General features: G+C 48.7%; 6 protein-coding genes across 6 annotated transcripts; 4 read left to right on the top strand and 2 right to left on the bottom strand.

The window, feature by feature from the left end:
- Positions 1 to 254: 254 nt before the first annotated feature.
- Positions 255 to 1,003, top strand: FOIG_06786 (uncharacterized protein). Its single transcript, XM_031206002.1, has one exon. It carries the CDS (start codon positions 387 to 389, stop codon positions 696 to 698), a length of 312 nt encoding a protein of 103 aa, XP_031064726.1. The 5' UTR covers positions 255 to 386; the 3' UTR covers positions 699 to 1,003.
- FOIG_06785 (uncharacterized protein) lies at positions 833 to 2,200 on the bottom strand (the record flags this gene model as incomplete). The annotated part of the gene is made up of 6 exons (XM_031206001.1): positions 833 to 1,262; positions 1,319 to 1,607; positions 1,659 to 1,740; positions 1,788 to 2,002; positions 2,047 to 2,117; positions 2,167 to 2,200. The coding sequence occupies 6 exons, from the start codon at positions 2,198 to 2,200 to the stop codon at positions 970 to 972; spliced, it is 984 nt and encodes a 327-aa protein (XP_031064725.1). The 3' UTR covers positions 833 to 969.
- A 255-nt stretch (positions 2,201 to 2,455) lies between these two features.
- On the top strand, positions 2,456 to 5,033 carry FOIG_06784 (uncharacterized protein). Its single transcript, XM_031206000.1, has 2 exons — positions 2,456 to 2,994; positions 3,046 to 5,033. The coding sequence occupies exons 1-2, from the start codon at positions 2,545 to 2,547 to the stop codon at positions 4,801 to 4,803; spliced, it is 2,208 nt and encodes a 735-aa protein (XP_031064724.1). The 5' UTR covers positions 2,456 to 2,544; the 3' UTR covers positions 4,804 to 5,033.
- On the bottom strand, positions 3,103 to 6,373 carry FOIG_06783 (uncharacterized protein). The gene is made up of 6 exons (XM_031205999.1): positions 5,928 to 6,373; positions 5,785 to 5,878; positions 5,676 to 5,733; positions 5,547 to 5,624; positions 5,233 to 5,494; positions 3,103 to 5,187 (listed from the first exon to the last, which is right to left on the bottom strand). Exons 1-6 carry the CDS (start codon positions 6,274 to 6,276, stop codon positions 4,985 to 4,987), a joined length of 1,044 nt encoding a protein of 347 aa, XP_031064723.1. The 5' UTR covers positions 6,277 to 6,373; the 3' UTR covers positions 3,103 to 4,984.
- Positions 6,374 to 7,276: 903 nt separating this feature from the next.
- FOIG_06782 (uncharacterized protein) lies at positions 7,277 to 13,636 on the top strand (the record flags this gene model as incomplete). The annotated part of the gene is made up of 1 exon (XM_031205998.1): positions 7,277 to 13,636. One exon carries the CDS (start codon positions 7,277 to 7,279, stop codon positions 13,496 to 13,498), a length of 6,222 nt encoding a protein of 2,073 aa, XP_031064722.1. The 3' UTR covers positions 13,499 to 13,636.
- A 420-nt stretch (positions 13,637 to 14,056) lies between these two features.
- Positions 14,057 to 15,787, top strand: FOIG_06781 (aldehyde dehydrogenase (NAD+)). The gene is made up of 5 exons (XM_031205997.1): positions 14,057 to 14,401; positions 14,451 to 14,899; positions 14,946 to 15,006; positions 15,059 to 15,401; positions 15,450 to 15,787. The coding sequence occupies exons 1-5, from the start codon at positions 14,087 to 14,089 to the stop codon at positions 15,734 to 15,736; spliced, it is 1,455 nt and encodes a 484-aa protein (XP_031064721.1). The 5' UTR covers positions 14,057 to 14,086; the 3' UTR covers positions 15,737 to 15,787.
- Positions 15,788 to 15,950: the final 163 nt, after the last annotated feature.

The raw sequence follows: 15,950 nt of genomic DNA, 5'->3' as shown, positions 1-15,950 counted from the left end.
TGCTGTCGCATGATTTAACATTACTTACGGCTGCATAGCCTTTTTAATTGACCAACCACCATCGCTCATCGCCAAGCATTGGTCCAGAAGCCTGGACGGTTTCAGCAATTGTGATGCCTAGAGCTGAGCCTTGGCTTCAAGCAGGGATTGACGTCCACAGTCACGTCATTGCTAACGTTGATCGTATGCTGTTGCCAGACATCAGAAGATTTATATAAGGCCAATCAGTATCCACTTTATTGAATAACTTGCCACGAAGATCTATTCCAGGCTATCAATAACACAAAGCCTCATCAAGTACTCTGGCCCACATCGCATCATTATAGCAACAGCCTCTGTTATTGAGTTTAAACAAAGAGTCCTGCATTTTGCACGAACCTACAACAATGTGTATGCCATTCTCTACCAGGCTCCAAGATCCTGTTGATCCACCCCCGCGCTACTACAAGAACTATAGCAGCGAGTACCCAGTTTCCAGCAGCAGTGCGTATTCCCGACAAAGAGATCAGACCCGCGCGAACGAAATCAATGAAATGAACGCTGCAAGCAAAGAGGCCCGTGCTAGAAACAAGACACAGAAGCGGTCTTTTGTGTTTCATAACCCCGGTGGTCGAGGAAGTACACATCATCATGGGGGCTTTATGGGAGCGATGGCTGGCGGTGCTGGAGGGGGAGGAGGTGGTGTTGGTGGTTTCTGATGGCGCTTACATATCAATGCACATATGGGACTATCCTCATGGCCTCTGTGAGAGCTGTCATAGGGGTTGTTAAGTATTGAGCCTGTCAGGTCACTGGATTCGAGTGGGATAGTTAGGCACGGTGCTGCGTAACGCTGGACTTAGTTTCCTTGCTTCGGGATCGACTCACAGGCGATATCATCTCAACTCTACTTGCGATTTTCTCATGTATATATATCTTGAAGTTCTGAACACCACTACATACGTTCCCTCTCCAAACTCCTTAGAATCTCTAATTTTCTGTGAAGACACTCTTAGCTCCTCCATCAATGGCAGCCCATGCCTTGGTGAGAAACTCCTCAGGCTGAGTAAACTCATAGTCTGGCAAAAGTTTGTTCCACACTTCAGAAACACGCAGAGCTCCATGCTTAATACCCAGAAGGAAGCACTTGATCATATCGGCAGCAACCTTCTCGCGCATCTCAACCGGAATTGATGGGTGTTCGGGGAGTGGAAGCCACGAAGCTTTGACGATACCGGCTTCGAGGTCCCCGCTCTTCAAATACTCGACTTTGAACTTTTGACCTTGGAACCTGATTAGTATCTTGTCCGAATATTGCTCTCCTTTGGGTTATCCCTACCTCGGATCTTCTCGCCAAGAGCAACAAGTTCATTCATCGTAATGTCTGTACCCTTCACACCACTGACAACCGGCCACTCTCCTTCGTATTCAACGGCTAGAGCAGTTACTTTTGCTGCGTCTTGGGCAGTTGTGAGTGTTATTACCGCTTCTCCATCGTCAACAAGCAGGGCTCGGCAGCCATGAAAGTTGACCGGCGTTTCGAAAAGGTTGACGTGCTTGGATGACTTATGTGGGTAGGTCATGTAGTTGGTGAAGAGTCCAAACTGGAAGAGCGTGTATTCAATGACCTACAAATAAGCTTTAGTGGATCTTACGTGGTGCTAGATGGGGTGCGGTACCTTTTTGTTTTTGTTGAGCTCTGCAAGGTACTCACGCGCTGACCTCTTGAAGTCATACCAGGGAAAATAATCCAGATTAGACCTATCCGCTATTAGCTATACACCAAGTCACAAGGTTGTTTGACCTACGAAGCCCATTCACTGGGCGCAAAGCGCTTCACGCCCGCTCGGACCGCCGCGTCGATCAACTTTTCCTGCGGCCCAGCAGCTGTATCACCAGGGGCGACAGACATAAAAGATAGAACTGTATGTACGCCCTCTAGTATCTTGGTAAGTTCTTCAACATTGTCGTATTTCGTTTTGAACCACTTCACTCCAGCGGCGATTTCTATTTCTGGCGCATCCTGAGATGTCAGTTGAGAAGTGTTGGCCAGGGAGCGTCGCATACCTTTCGAGACAGAATGATTATCTCGTGCTTTTTTCTGGCCATGAGAGCATCTAGTACCTCTTGGCCGACATCTAGAACTCGGTCAATAACCTTTATCGCAAATCGAGGATAAAGACTTACTGCCGGCTCCTCCTGCAATTGCGATTTTGACCATATTGAAACCAATCTGTACGCTTTATCGACACTAGATGATACTCACACTTTGAACCCATCACTAAAGACTTATCTGTTCTGTCTCTTATATACTCTCTTGTACCCTGAAGTTCCGCCAATTCGTAGGGTCGCTGCGTTCGTCCGCCGACATTGCCAACGCCATGATGTTTATTCCCGATGCTTATCCCCGTCTTACCATCTCAACAGCATGACAAATCCACCTCGAAAGCTCCGGGAAATCGGCGGACGAATGCCCAGCAGAATCCTTCGACTGTCAGCTTTTGTCTCCCACTCCGTACGCCGCCATAATTTACCATTCTCCTCATTCTATCCTACAAATCAATCATGGGAGAACGCATATCATTGGACGAGCAGTACCCATTGCCTGACTCCGCTTCGGCGGACAATTCCGCGCCAGCCCCAAAACGTCGGAAGCTACGCAAGGGAACAGCCTCTTGCTGGGAGTGTAAGCGGCGGAAAGCGAAATGCATCTTCTCCGATGATCTCGGTATTTGCGACTCATGCAAGAGGCGCGGTACAGACTGTGTGAGTCAGGAATCTGAGAAGCCGCCTGAAGTTGGAAGCAATAAGCACATCGTGGATCGGCTTGGGGAGGTTGAAGCCTTGGTACAGCATCTTCTCAAGAATGCACAATCCGACAGGCGATCCCGAAATGGTTTGGTTTCGCCGTCGAGCTCGGTATCGAGAAGACGAAGCGAAGATGGACATAGACGTTCAAAGTCACCCGCAGTCGTTAACACCAATGCCGCATCAACAGACGATGCTTCCCTCTCAGTAAGTCAAGTATGAAGGCATGACTTAAAGTATGATACTCACAAATGGTAGATCCACCCCATAGAACTTACACCACAGTCCGATATATCACCGCCGTCTCACATTCCCGATGATCCAGGACCCTACGATGCTGTGTACCAAGCCCTGATATCTGCTTGGCCAAGCGCAGAAGACATGAAAATAATCATGAGCGTCCCAGTAGAATCCTCGCAGATCATCAGAGCAATGACATGTGCACCACCAAAGGAACGCGGCTCAAGGCTCCCATCTCCGTCCAGCTTGCTTCGCTTGCCACCACGAGGAGCTCATCCTGTCCTCGTCGCTAGGAAAATGCTCGTACTCGCCACCTTTCTCCAAGGCACTCTGATTTCATCAGAAAAGCACCTTGAAAAGCTCAGCACAAGCTACGAGAACATAATGGCACGGATTGTCAAAGTCGCGCATGATCATGTCACCTGCAACGATGACCTCATTTCCTCACTCGAAGGCATAGAATGCATCATGCTCGAGGGTCTTTATGAGAATTACGCAGGCAATCTCCGCCGATCGTGGCTTGCGGCGCGTCGTGCTGTCATGATAGCCCAGGTTTTGGGCCTCAACAAGGGCATTTTTCCACCTTCGGTAAGAGGAGCCACTGTTGAACCAGATGATTTATGGTTGCGTGTGATCAACCTCGATCGATATCTTTGCCTGATGCTAGGTCTGCCCCAGAGCGCACCTGATGAACCAGTTGGCAACCTCGATGCGCTTGACTCTTACTCAGCAAATCGGAAGATGCAACATCTCTGCTCAATCGCCTGCGCCCGTTTATTGAGTAGAAGAACATCGGGCATTTTTGATCAATCACTCACCAGAGAGATTGACAAGTTGCTACGAGATGCATGTACATCTATGCCAGCCCAGTGGTGGATCATGCCCAATTTGTCTTCCCACTACGAGCTCGCCGATAAAATCCGCGAGACTCTTCGTTTCAACGATCATTTCATGCAGTATCACCTTCTACTACAGCTCCATATGCCTTATCTATTGAAGGTCGAAGGGGGAGAAGAGTGGAAGTACAACAAGTTGACGGCTGTAACAGCAAGTCGAGAAATCCTGTCGCGTTTCGTCTCCATCCGCTCAATTCCTCAGTCACGATATCACTGCCGCGGAACAGATTTAATCGCCTTCATGTCGTGTACAGCCTTAACTATCGCTCACATTCTTTGTGATGAGCGTCACAAAAGGATTGAGGAGCAGGGCTTTCATTTCCTTACACAACAGCGGTTGAGTGATCGTGGGCTCATCGAACAGGTGCTGAAAATAGCACAAGATGGTTTGCGCAGAACGAATGATGATATTTCGAAGAGGCTAATGACTCTACTGCACTATCTTCTGGCGATTGAGGATAATGTGACAGCTGGGGTACGCTATAGTGTTTCTTTTGCCGAAGAGTTGGTGAAGAATGGGAAATTGGGTCATCATGTCAAAGCCAGTGACGATGGAACAGCTCTCGACATTCATCTGCCCAATTTTCCTATGATCAAGATTGTGAGGCGTGATCCCTATGGAACGGAAAGGCCACCTATCACAATGGAAGTTCCTTGGGGCAATATAGCATTGGATCGGCCCGGGCTAGGGGACGCCTTAGGAGATGAACATTTGGTTGATCCTATGCCTTATTCATCAACTCATGAAAGAGAAAGTGTGAGAACAGATCTGGATAAGCCCTCTTCTCTACAGGATATCCCAGTGGCAGATTCATGGACGTTAGAGGGTCTGGATATGAGCTTTCTTGATAATTGGGTGGAAGGGCCAGTGTTCGTCTGAAGGGCTGACGATGTCTCAAGTATTGGTGCTGTTGGAAGATATATATTTATCTATTCCATCAACATGTGCATGTCTATCTATCTATGTCTATGAACGGGTGTCTATTTGGCTTTTTAAGGCCATGAGCCTTGATTTCTCCCCAGACCTCAGTTGTGCTAATTGACTTCCGCCTAAGGTACTCTCACTTTCCTGTATGCTTGGCCAAGAAGTTGTTATATCTCTCATAAAACTGAACGCTTTGCGATGTTTGGGGAAGGATGACGGGGAACCAATGCGGCAGCCCAGCATAGGAGTAAATTTCCACGTTCACACCGTCTTTCTTGAGAGATTCAGCGTAGGCGAATGAATCATCTCGAAGGACATCAGTTCCACCGCATTGAATCACTAGGGCCTGTTAGTTTAATAATGTAAATCTATGAAACCGCTTACGTGTTGGCGGGAGCCCCTTGAATGATTCCGCAAGGAGAGGCGAGTGTCTGTAGTCTGGCTTCGCGTCAGGGACATGAGCGTCTAAGACCGTCTCCATATTTATAGTGCTCAGGACAGCGTCGTCGGAGTTTTGGACATAGCTGCCATATTCGTATTTGTCCTTGGGGAAGAATTTGGGATGACACGTTGATGGAAAATGCAGCACTTGGGCGATAACTCCAGTTACACCGTCTCTGACGCAATCTAGGGCGAGGGAAGCAGCCTGCATGGTTGTCAGATTGTTTACCATGGGTAAAATGAAAGGGAAGGCTCACGAGTTGGCCGCCAGCAGAGCCTCCACTGATTATGATTTTCTCTGGGTCAATTCCTAACCTGCTTGCGTTCTTCTTACACTGAAGAGGGTCAGCCCACTGCCTTCAACGGAGTTTATGCTACCAACTCACCCAGATGAGCCCGTCGTAACAATCATTGATTGGTGTTGGGAAGGGATGCTCTGGGGCTCTGGATCCGTTAGCAAAACTTCTGTATATCTTTTAGAGATGGAGTACTTACGTCCTGTAATCGACACTAACTACAATAATGCTGGTGTTGGTGGCAGCATATACGTTGTCAACGCCATCGACTTCATGGCGGCCAAGACACCAGCCTTACAAGTGTCAGCTAAGCTTGTCGATCGGCTTGGTCCATACACATACCTCCACCGTGTATTCGATACATCAAAACAGCGTTTTCCTTAACATTAGGCGACTTGTACACCTTGAGCTCAATCATGGTGCCATCACGAGTAGTAATGTCGATCAGTGATGTGACAACATCTTTGTAACGATCAGGCCCACCCGGGGGCATCACTGCGTCTGAATCACCAGCGACTGCGCGGACACTGGGAAAGTCGGGAAGGGAAAAAAGGGATTCATATGTCTTTCGGATGGAAGGTTCTGCTTGTTCATACTCGGGAGTCTTTTTGGAAAGATGGCCATATTTTGGGAGCGGCGTGAAAGGCGCGTTGAGGTCGAAGTAATCGTAAGTAGTTTTCATGTAGCCCATTGTGACTAGTTGGAGATGATCCTGGTTGGCGGTGTAAGTATGAATGGCTATGGTGCTGAGATAGGCTGAATAAATTTTAGAAGTATTTGCCAGTGAGTTGCATAGTCTATCATGTCTTCTTTTTCAAGGGATTTCCTGGGTTTATAAGGCCTTTTCTGCCGTTTCTTTCTCATCCTCCGCGGGCCCGAAAGCCCGGAACATTCACTGACACTAAATGATTCACCGTGGCCGTGGCCTAATGTGGTTTAGTGCGTACTTGCTCAGGTCCAACTTGTAAGCCAATTTTATCGGAATGAGGCTGCCAGGTTAGGAAAGGACATTTTTGTAGACTTTCTTTGGCAGAGTATCGATGTACCTCTTAACTGAGTGTAACCTTGCACAAAGCTAATGAAAAAGAAGAGTTGAATGAATCATTCTGACAACCTGGTCGGGGCCAGCCTCCTACATTTTTATCTCGCTCGACCGGTCTTCTAGATTAACCTCACAATTGCTGACATTTTACCTGAATCGAATTGTCATTCTCGTAATAGTTTAAAGAGAGGCACTTTACGGTGATTATCCGCAAATATCCTCCAAAACTCTCAAGGCTTACGTCGTGGATTCGGACCTCCGATCGCGTCGACAATGATCTTACGACTCTTATTGAACTCCTCTACCGCACCATGGCCGTATTCGCATCCCGATGCGAAGCCGCGCGACTCCTCGACGCCACGTTATATTTCTTCCAAACATCGATATGAGTCTCTCGTATCGCACTAGCATAATAAAAGCATAATGTTGAATGATTCCTTGACGTCCTCTAAAGTCGTTGAATGGCTCAATTTAGGCACAAAGCGTGATGGTTGAAACATGCCATCTGGGCCAATCATTAGCGGCACTGGCCAGGAAAGTGCGATTGCTGCCTACTCCGTCTGACATGCGTCGTGCTATAAATTCACGGTCACCTATCCCATGCACAGTAACTTTGCTATTGACATGATCCATTGAACTCCGTGTCAAAATGCCCAAATCTGCGAATATCGCAGACGAATACGATTTCGTTGATCATCAAGACACTGCACTGAGCCCAGAGAGCGTTGCTGAGCTGAGAGAATGGCTCCAGCCTACCGACTACCTCGCCGAAAGCTCAGAGTATCGTCGTCATCTGTTATCGCAGGCTCCAGGGACTGGACTCTGGATATGCGAAACAGAAGAGTATCGCAAATGGCATGATTCTCCCGATCATGGCAGTATCTGGATCAAAGGCGTGCCTGGCGCGGGCAAGTCTGTAATGGCAGCCAGTTTGATTCAGCATCTGCGAACGACTGAGAATTGTCCCGTTCTATTCTTCTTCTTCCGAAACATCGTCGCTGCGAATTTCTCACCACGTGCCCTGATCCAAGATTGGCTTGCTCAACTACTGCCTCATTCTCCCAAGCTGCAGTTTGCTCTTCAACCGCGACTCCAGGACAGCTTAGATGACACCTCAGACAATGAGCTCATTCAACTCTTCATTGATGGTGTAGCATGTGTCCCCAAGCTGTACTGTGTTGGCGATGCTCTCGATGAGATGTCGACCGACAGCACGCCAATCTTGGAGAGGCTCAACGGTCTTGCTACTCATCGGCCCAGAACATTGAAGTTGCTCATGACCAGCAGACCATCTCGGACCTTGCAGAGCACGCTACGAGATTCATCCATCGTTCACATCAGCCTGCAGCAGCGCCTTGTGGATGTCGACATCCATTCATATCTCAATCATCGATTTGACAATGCGTCTACATTGGAGCATCATCGTGAGGCGAAAAAGGACCTCATCAACATGGTTGCCGAGAAATCAGAAGGCCTGTTCCTCTACGCCAAGCTAACCATGGACCAAGTTGAAGAATCCCTTCAAACCGATGCAGCTCTCAACATTAAAGATCTCGAGGCATCACTTCCGGTAGGTCTGGAGCAGACGTACACGAGCATGCTGGCCAAGCAACGGGGAGAGCCTGGAGTTACTACAGATGTTCAAGTCTTGATCCTTGAAGCAGTCATTCATGCATCGCGTCCCCTCCGATTGAATGAACTGGCGAGCCTCTTAAAGTGCGTTCGCCCTGACACCACCGAGCCCAGCGCCTTCAAAAGTTTGATCGCAACTAGCTGTGGGCCACTGATCGAGATCCTCGAGGACGAGACTTTGCAGGTAATCCATCACTCTTTCACGGAATTCATACGTGGAGATACTCGCAGCGCTTCCACTGTTGGTGCATCTGACTTCCCAATCATCGACTCTCTTCAGGCACACAAGCATATGGCCATGAACTGCCTTGTTTATCTGCAGTCCGGATCACTGCTACTGGAGAGCGAACAATCCAACAACTCAACTGTCGACCCGTCGGTGACATTCGAAACACCCAGACACAAAATCGATCATGATGCGTGGCATTACAGGCATGAGCACCTCGGTCTTCGCGACGAACATGATGCTTTCGAGTACAGACCAGCTCGCCTACGACATCAATTCCTCAGCTATGCGGTTGAGAATTGGCCATACCATGCTTCGAACTACGACGTGGATGATGACGAATTCTTCAAGACCATCATGGACTTTCTCAACTCTAACAGCCTTTCGTTTCTTCGATGGCTTGTCCTGCAATGGGGATCAACATCAAGCGATAAAGGGTCACTGAAAGGGATACCTACGGGTCTTCACCTTGCAGCCTTTGCAGGGCTAACTCATTTCGCCTCCCAGCTACTCAAACAAGGCGTGTCAGTCTCGGCAGTTGATGCTCAAGAGCGGGTTCCATTACATTGGGCAGCAGCTAATGGCCACCATAAAGTCGCCACGCTCCTCATTCAATACGGGGCCAATCCCGATGCCGAAGACGGAAGAGGGCTGAAACCCATCCATCTCGCAACCTTGAAGAATTACGCTAAGGTTATGACCGTCTTACTCGAAGCAGGTGTTAAACCAAACACGATAAAAACAAGGGAAAACCGAACAGGGCGTCTCCTAGGCGGCGAAAGAATCACCAAAGGTGAATGCTCCATATACTATGCCAGTCGAGGAGGACACACAGAGGCAATTACTGTCATGATACCCTTCTGCGAGCCACAGATGCTGGAGCAACTTCTGTGCCAATGCTGCCAGTTCGGTCGAGCAGATGCAGTTCAAGCAATCTTGAACAACTCGCCTGTCTCGCCCAATGCAACTTACGAAGGGGCGACAGCATTGTATTTTGCTTGTGCCATGCCCGATGTCAAGTGTGTCGAAGCGCTCATTCGTGCAGGTGCAGATGTGAACAAGACATCGCAATGGCAACCGAGACGACGGATGAATGGCCCACGTCCCCAGAAACGGGAAGATGCAACACCGCTACACCACCTTGTAGAGGCCTGGGAAGATAAGAATGATTCCGATAGCCAAGAGGCCCTAAGAATGTTGCTGAAAGCTGGCGCTGACCTTGAACGGTTTGATGGCCATGGAAGGACTCCTTTGATCATTTCAGCACAAGACCCACGATATTCCGACGAAACTCGAAATCATCTACCGGCCCTGAGGGCCTTGGTAAGAGCGGGCGCCAACGTCAAGGTCCTTGGCCAGCCCCCGAGTACGGATACGATGCTGCACCAAGTTCTTGAACACAGCAGGGACTTAGAAGTGGTTAAGCTTCTTGTGGAATATGGGTGCGATCCGATGCAGAAAAACGAGAACGGAGAAACTGCTCTGAAGAGAGCTGTATCTCACACGAGTTCCTACAAGCCAGAATGCGACTCCAGAAAGATGGATATTGTGAAGTATCTGCTGGACCAAGGTGCGGACCCCTGTTGTAAGGATAAGTACGGAAGAACGCCAGTCGGCGCCGCGATGTCACATGGGCCTGATCTATTCAAAGTTCTGTTCGAGAGGTCCACCGACACGTCCGTAAAGCAACACTGTTGGTTCAATCTGTCAAGCATAAGTGATGTAGGCAAGTTCACTCACTATCTCGAACTTCTGCTTTCCGAGGGGATCGACATGGAGATGGTGGACTCAGATGGCAAGACTCTGTATTTGAATTGTATTGGGTACGGTAAAGAACGACTGCTCATTCTGAAAGATCACGGTGCACGGACAGATGTCAGAGACTCCAACGGGAATAATGCATTGCATCGTCTCTGCTTCTATGAAAACAGGCGTACAGAGGAAATGAAAATGCTTATAGACGATGGAATCGATCCGCTTGCCATCAATAACAACGGGGATACGCTTTTGCACCTTGTTGCAAAAAGGTACGACGGTACGAGAGAAACTGCCGACCTTCTTGGTTGGCTCCTCAGTTTTGGTATTCCAGTCAACGCTGTTAACAATCAGGGTGCCACTCCTTTACACGTGTTCCAAACACGCGGACGTACAGGGAGTACCTTGCTCGACAACAAACGCACTAACTTCTTGGATGTCCTCAACAGGACCGGCGAGGTCGACCCGCAGATCCGCGATAATGATGGACTGTCACCGCTTCATCTAGCAGTCATGAGATCAGAAGTTGAAATGTCCGAACTCAAGAAACTTGGGCTAGATTTGAACTTTTTGACTTCTGACCAGCAAAACGTCCTTCATCTGGCATGCCGAGCTCGCAAAGCCAGCCTCGTTGCCCAGATCCTGGAAACAGTTCCCAATATAGACATGAACCAGGAAGACCAATTTGGCAGAACACCACTCCATTATGCCTGCAGTTCTGGCGACCCCGAGATTGTTGCCTGGCTTTTACGCTACGGCGCTTCGACCTACACCAAGGCAAATGATGGTTCTTCTGTCTTGCATGCTTGTGCGGATATCAGAATTGAGCAGAGCATATGGAACCTTCAAGCACGAGAGTCTCTATGGCTTCGAAGACCAAGCGTTGACCCACTTCGGCCTCTTGTTGGTAACGATTATGTAAGAGAGCCTTGGTATCAGGCCAGATACTCTACTCCTGAAGTTGATGTTCAGAGAAATACGTCGCCAGGAGTTGTTACCATCATTAAAATGCTAGTTGAGCATGGTGTTGACCTCGGCTGGTTAGATGATCGCAAACGAACAGCTCTGGATGTGGCTCTCTACACAGGATGCTCTGACTTTGCGGAAGTCTTTTCTGAGGATGAAGAACTTCTTAACCTGGCTACAGTCGAGCTGGAAAAGGAAAATGACGGCGACAAAGTGGAAGAAATGCGGAGGGGCATCAAGTTACAAATGCTTCTGATGTGCCCGAGATCTTGCTGGGATACCTTACGCCAATACGAAGAGGGGCCCAGGAGTCTCATGGACAGTCCTCAAACCTTCCTCGGTCTCCTTTCCGTCCGTGATGCTGCGAAACTGATGGACCAATGCGTTGAAACTGCGCCATTGGCAATGGGAACATACAAGTTACTCGAGAAAATGATGAGACCGAGTAACTGCCAAACTATCAATCATCTCTCTGTTATCGAGCATGCACCGGGGCTTGTCAAGTTCTACAGCAATTACGAGAACGCCAAGGCAAAGCTTGAGAAGGTGACCCTCGAGGAGAGTTGGCACCCAAAATCCCTTATGACTGCGCTCGGCCTGGCATGCTCCCAAGAAGAGTCAAACATTCTTACGTTGAGATTACTCGTCGAGACATTGAAGGTTGACGTCAACGCTAAATTTGCAGTGTCGACTGGCGATGGGTACGACAAACGCAGTGGCGTCACCTCCGGTGGGACGGCTCTGCATGTCCTTGCCGAGGCAAATCATCACTGGCAGTTGGGAGGCTTGAGATATCTGATTGACAATGGAGCCAACGTCAATGCCCTGGACAAAGATGGACAAACACCAGTTCATGTTGCAGCTGGAGGGTTAGTCCATGAGAACCGCGATGTGAAAGGTCTAGCGAGGCTACAAGCTGTGAAGATACTTCTTGACAATGGAGCTGACATCAACGCCCTTGACAACCACAAACTGACTCCCCTACATAAGGCATCGAATGCACCAGATGTCACAAAAGAACTGCTCAGTCGAGGTGCAGACGCAACCATAGGAAAGGAAAGCCCTTTATTCGAAGCAATTTTCGACCAGAACCAGGAAGTATTGGAAGCACTCCTCAACCATGGGTCGAGTCCCGACACACTGAGCGAAGCGAAACATAGTAGAAGCGTGCATTACAACCTGACTAAGTCACGCCGCGTCTATCCTGTTCTTTGCGCTGCCTTCGCTGAAAAGCTCAATTCGCAAGTTGTCAACACAGTGCCTTTGCTACGCACTCTCATTGGGCATGGAGCAAATCTCTATCTACCTCTGAACGATGATGAGACATTGGTCCATTTTCTCTTTGTGTACCCAGACTATGAAGTTATCAATGAGCTTCTGAAGCAGCCTTGCGCGTCACAAATCGACTTCAACCATCGCGACCAACGGGGCCAGACTGTTCTTATGGCTGCTTGTAATTGGCGGGAGACTTTACCTGGGTTCTCTCATAGACATTGGGAAAAGCTCCCGGCAGGACCTCCTGTGCGGATGCTGGATCTTGGAGCCGATGCAACCCTCGTTGACAATCTTGGCAAGACAGCGCTCCATCATCTGCTGAGTAACCCTGGCTTACCTGATGATACCCTCGTTGAGTTCATAAATCGAACAGAGGTCGCCCCAACCCTCTTTCAGAAAGATCAGGAAGGATACTCACCACTTCACTATGCTCTCCGACTATTGCGCCCTCAAGTCTGTGAAGAGCTTCTCACGAAGGGAGCTGACCTGCTTCAGCCCGATCTACAAGGCCGCACAGCTCTTCACTACATAGCCTCGCAATGCCTTCTCAATACCCGAGAACCTGGATCCCCAGGTCGACTGAATATCGAGCTTGGTGACGACTACTTCAATCAGTGCCATGCTCTGTGGAAAAAGTTCATTGTCCAAGGAGGTTCCATCAACGGTCCCGACAACGCTGGAAACACGCCTCTGCACACATACCTCTCTTCACCAACAAATAACGGTTATAACACTCACCCAGAATCATGTCATACTGACCACTACGCAATTCTGTTCCCGGAAGATAGCGGCGTGGATATTTTTGCGCTGAACAAATCAGGAGAGGGAGCGCTTCACATGATTGCCGGGAGAGTGAATACCTATAGCACGGTTGATGGACATGACAAGAAATTGTTTGTTTTGATGATGAATAAAGGTTTAGATCCACTGAAGGAGGATGAGAGGGGAAGAAGCGCGTTGGATATTGCGAGTGCTTGTGAGAAGGATGATATTGTTGGCTTACTTGGGAGGAAGTGAGGAAAGTAATGAGAATACTAGGTATAAGTTCGAAGGTCCATATCTGCTGCTCTCCAATTTATTCCGTATACGGCAAAAGTTCAAGCATGTCTAGCTTGCGACTCATGCAGATTCTAAGACATATACGCGACAATCACTTCTTTACAGGGCTAGTCCACAGAGCGTTCCCGAACCTCCCCTCTTTCAACGAACATCACTCCTAATGGAATGATATACGCGATTACTTCGGGGGTAAAGCGTTATGCTGCCTATCATGAACTTTGTTACCTGACACGGGATCAGTAGCCGTGCCCCTCGGTCCGAGGCCCCGGCTTCGTCGAGGCTGATAGTCGCACAATTGGTACAGTTGGCGCTAACAATTATGGAGTGTGGGGACGAAGCCGAGTACCTTCGGGATCTAAGTATCCGGTGCATGTCTCGTCTTGTACGATAGTGCATATGCAACATGATTCGTTTGGCGTTTCTATTGACGTTAATCAAAGTGCGGGGATTATCGAGCTGAAAGCAGAATAGCAATTATAAAAAGGTTGAAGAAAACCCTATTTTCACTTCTTCTGTCAAGTCTCTTATTGCTCTTCATTATTCACCATGGCTACCAACGGAACCAAGTCTCATCCTATTAACCTCAAGGACAACTATGTCCAGATCATCGATGGCAAAAGCGCCCCTACCCAAAAGACCCACCAGGGTATAAACCCAGCGACCCTTGAGAAGAAGCCCGAGGTCCCTGTCGCCACCCAAGACGACTTGAACCGAGCTGTCGACGCTGCTAGAAAGGCTTACAAGTCTTGGTCAAAGGTTCCATGGGAGGAGCGAAAGCAGAAGCTGTTTGCGTGGGCCGATGCCATTGAGGCCCAGAAGAAGGAATTCGCCGACCTGCTTGTCTCTGAGCAAGGAAAACCTGTAAGACCTTTAACTTGAATTGAGAAGAAGGGGATTGCTGACGATTTAGATTGCTCAAGCTTCTGGTGAGGCTGAGGCTGCGATTGCTTGGGTCAGAGGCCAAGCCAGCATTGATCTCCCCGAAGAAGTCGTCGAGGATAGCGAGAGCCGCAAGATCATCACGAGATACACTCCTCTTGGTGTAGCCGCTGCTATTGTCCCATGGAACTTCCCCCTCATGCTGGCAGCCGCAAAGATTGCACCTGCTCTCGTCACAGGAAACGTCATCATTGTGAAGCCATCGCCCTTCACGCCTTATTGCGGCCTGAAACTGGTTGAGTTGGCACAGCAGTTCTTCCCTCCTGGCGTTGTGCAGTCACTCAGTGGTGATGATAACCTTGGCCCTTGGATCACAAGCCATGAGGGTATTGATAAGATCAGCTTTACAGGTTCGACCAATACTGGAAAATTGGTGATGCAGAGTGCTGCCAAGACACTTAAGCGTGTTACTCTTGAGCTGTGAGTACAAGTCTCGGACGTGGTTATCGTAGCTAACATTTGGCAGCGGCGGTAATGATGCTGCCGTTATTTTCCCTGATGTCGACATTGAAAGCGTGGCTGAAAAGGTATGCTCTTTGACAGCCTAAAGCAAGAATCAATTTTGCTTACGAGTAATAGGTTTCTACACTTGCATTCATGAACTCAGGTCAGATCTGCTTGAACGTCAAGCGAATCTATGTCCATGAATCTTTCTACGAGAAGTTCCGTGATGCTGTAGTTAAGCACGTCAAGAACTACAAGCTCGGCGACGGTTCATCTGAGGGAACCAGCCACGGTCCAGTCCAGAACGAAATGCAGTACAACAGAGTGAAGACCTTCTTCGACGACATCGAGAAGCAAGGCTGGAAGGTTGCTACGGGTGGCAAGTTTGATCCTGCGCCCAAGGATGGTTATTACATCCAGCCTACTGTGATCGATAACCCTCCCGAGAACTCAAGGATTGTGGTTGAGGAGCCTTTTGGTAAGTTTCTCACGACACATAGTATTATAGGAGCCACTGACATATCAGGCCCTATCCTTCCTATCCTTTCATGGAAGGATGAAGATGAAGTCATTGAGCGTGCCAACGATACGAAGCTTGGTCTTGGAGCCTCCGTCTGGTCGTCGAACATCGAAACAGCAGAGCGAGTGGCTAAGCAACTCGAGGCGGGAACTGTCTGGGTCAACAACCATTTTGATATCACTCCCATGGCCCCCTTCGGTGGTCATAAACAGTCTGGAATTGGTGCTGAGTGGGGTATCAACGGACTCAAGGGTTTCTGTAATGTGCAGAGTCTCTTCGTGAGCAAGCTTTAGGTAGTAGGGGTTTTGATTTAGTTTAATAGAGACTAAGAATATCTCGACGGATTTCATCGTTTGATATTGTGCTAGTTGTTGCTCAGAGCCTTACAGCTTGACTTCTACTACCTGTCCACCAGAGACAGCATCGTTATTCTGCCCAGACGTAACAACGTACAGAATCTTTCCATCGTTACTGAAGGTTACACTACTAGGACCAGCAAGAAGCCCC

This window comes from Fusarium odoratissimum (genome assembly GCF_000260195.1).
Source record: "Fusarium odoratissimum NRRL 54006 unplaced genomic scaffold supercont1.9, whole genome shotgun sequence".
NCBI classification, from domain to species: domain Eukaryota; kingdom Fungi; phylum Ascomycota; class Sordariomycetes; order Hypocreales; family Nectriaceae; genus Fusarium; species Fusarium odoratissimum.
This window is presented reverse-complemented; position numbering and strand designations above follow the sequence as displayed.

Excerpts from the sequence above, each read along its gene's own strand:
- FOIG_06784 (XM_031206000.1), top strand. The coding sequence starts at position 2,545 with ATGGGAGAACGCATATCATTGGACGAGCAGTACCCATTGCCTGACTCC. Across the intron at positions 2,995-3,045 it reads CAGACGATGCTTCCCTCTCA|ATCCACCCCATAGAACTTAC; the intron begins GTAAGTCAAGTA and ends CACAAATGGTAG.
- FOIG_06786 (XM_031206002.1), top strand. The coding sequence starts at position 387 with ATGTGTATGCCATTCTCTACCAGGCTCCAAGATCCTGTTGATCCACCC.
- FOIG_06781 (XM_031205997.1), top strand. The coding sequence starts at position 14,087 with ATGGCTACCAACGGAACCAAGTCTCATCCTATTAACCTCAAGGACAAC. Across the intron at positions 14,402-14,450 it reads TCTCTGAGCAAGGAAAACCT|ATTGCTCAAGCTTCTGGTGA; the intron begins GTAAGACCTTTA and ends CTGACGATTTAG. Across the intron at positions 15,007-15,058 it reads TTGAAAGCGTGGCTGAAAAG|GTTTCTACACTTGCATTCAT; the intron begins GTATGCTCTTTG and ends TACGAGTAATAG.
- FOIG_06783 (XM_031205999.1), bottom strand. The coding sequence starts at position 6,276 with ATGGGCTACATGAAAACTACTTACGATTACTTCGACCTCAACGCGCCT. Across the intron at positions 5,495-5,546 it reads GCTCTGCTGGCGGCCAACTC|GCTGCTTCCCTCGCCCTAGA; the intron begins GTGAGCCTTCCC and ends ACAACCATGCAG. Across the intron at positions 5,188-5,232 it reads CAAGGGGCTCCCGCCAACAC|TGATTCAATGCGGTGGAACT; the intron begins GTAAGCGGTTTC and ends AACAGGCCCTAG.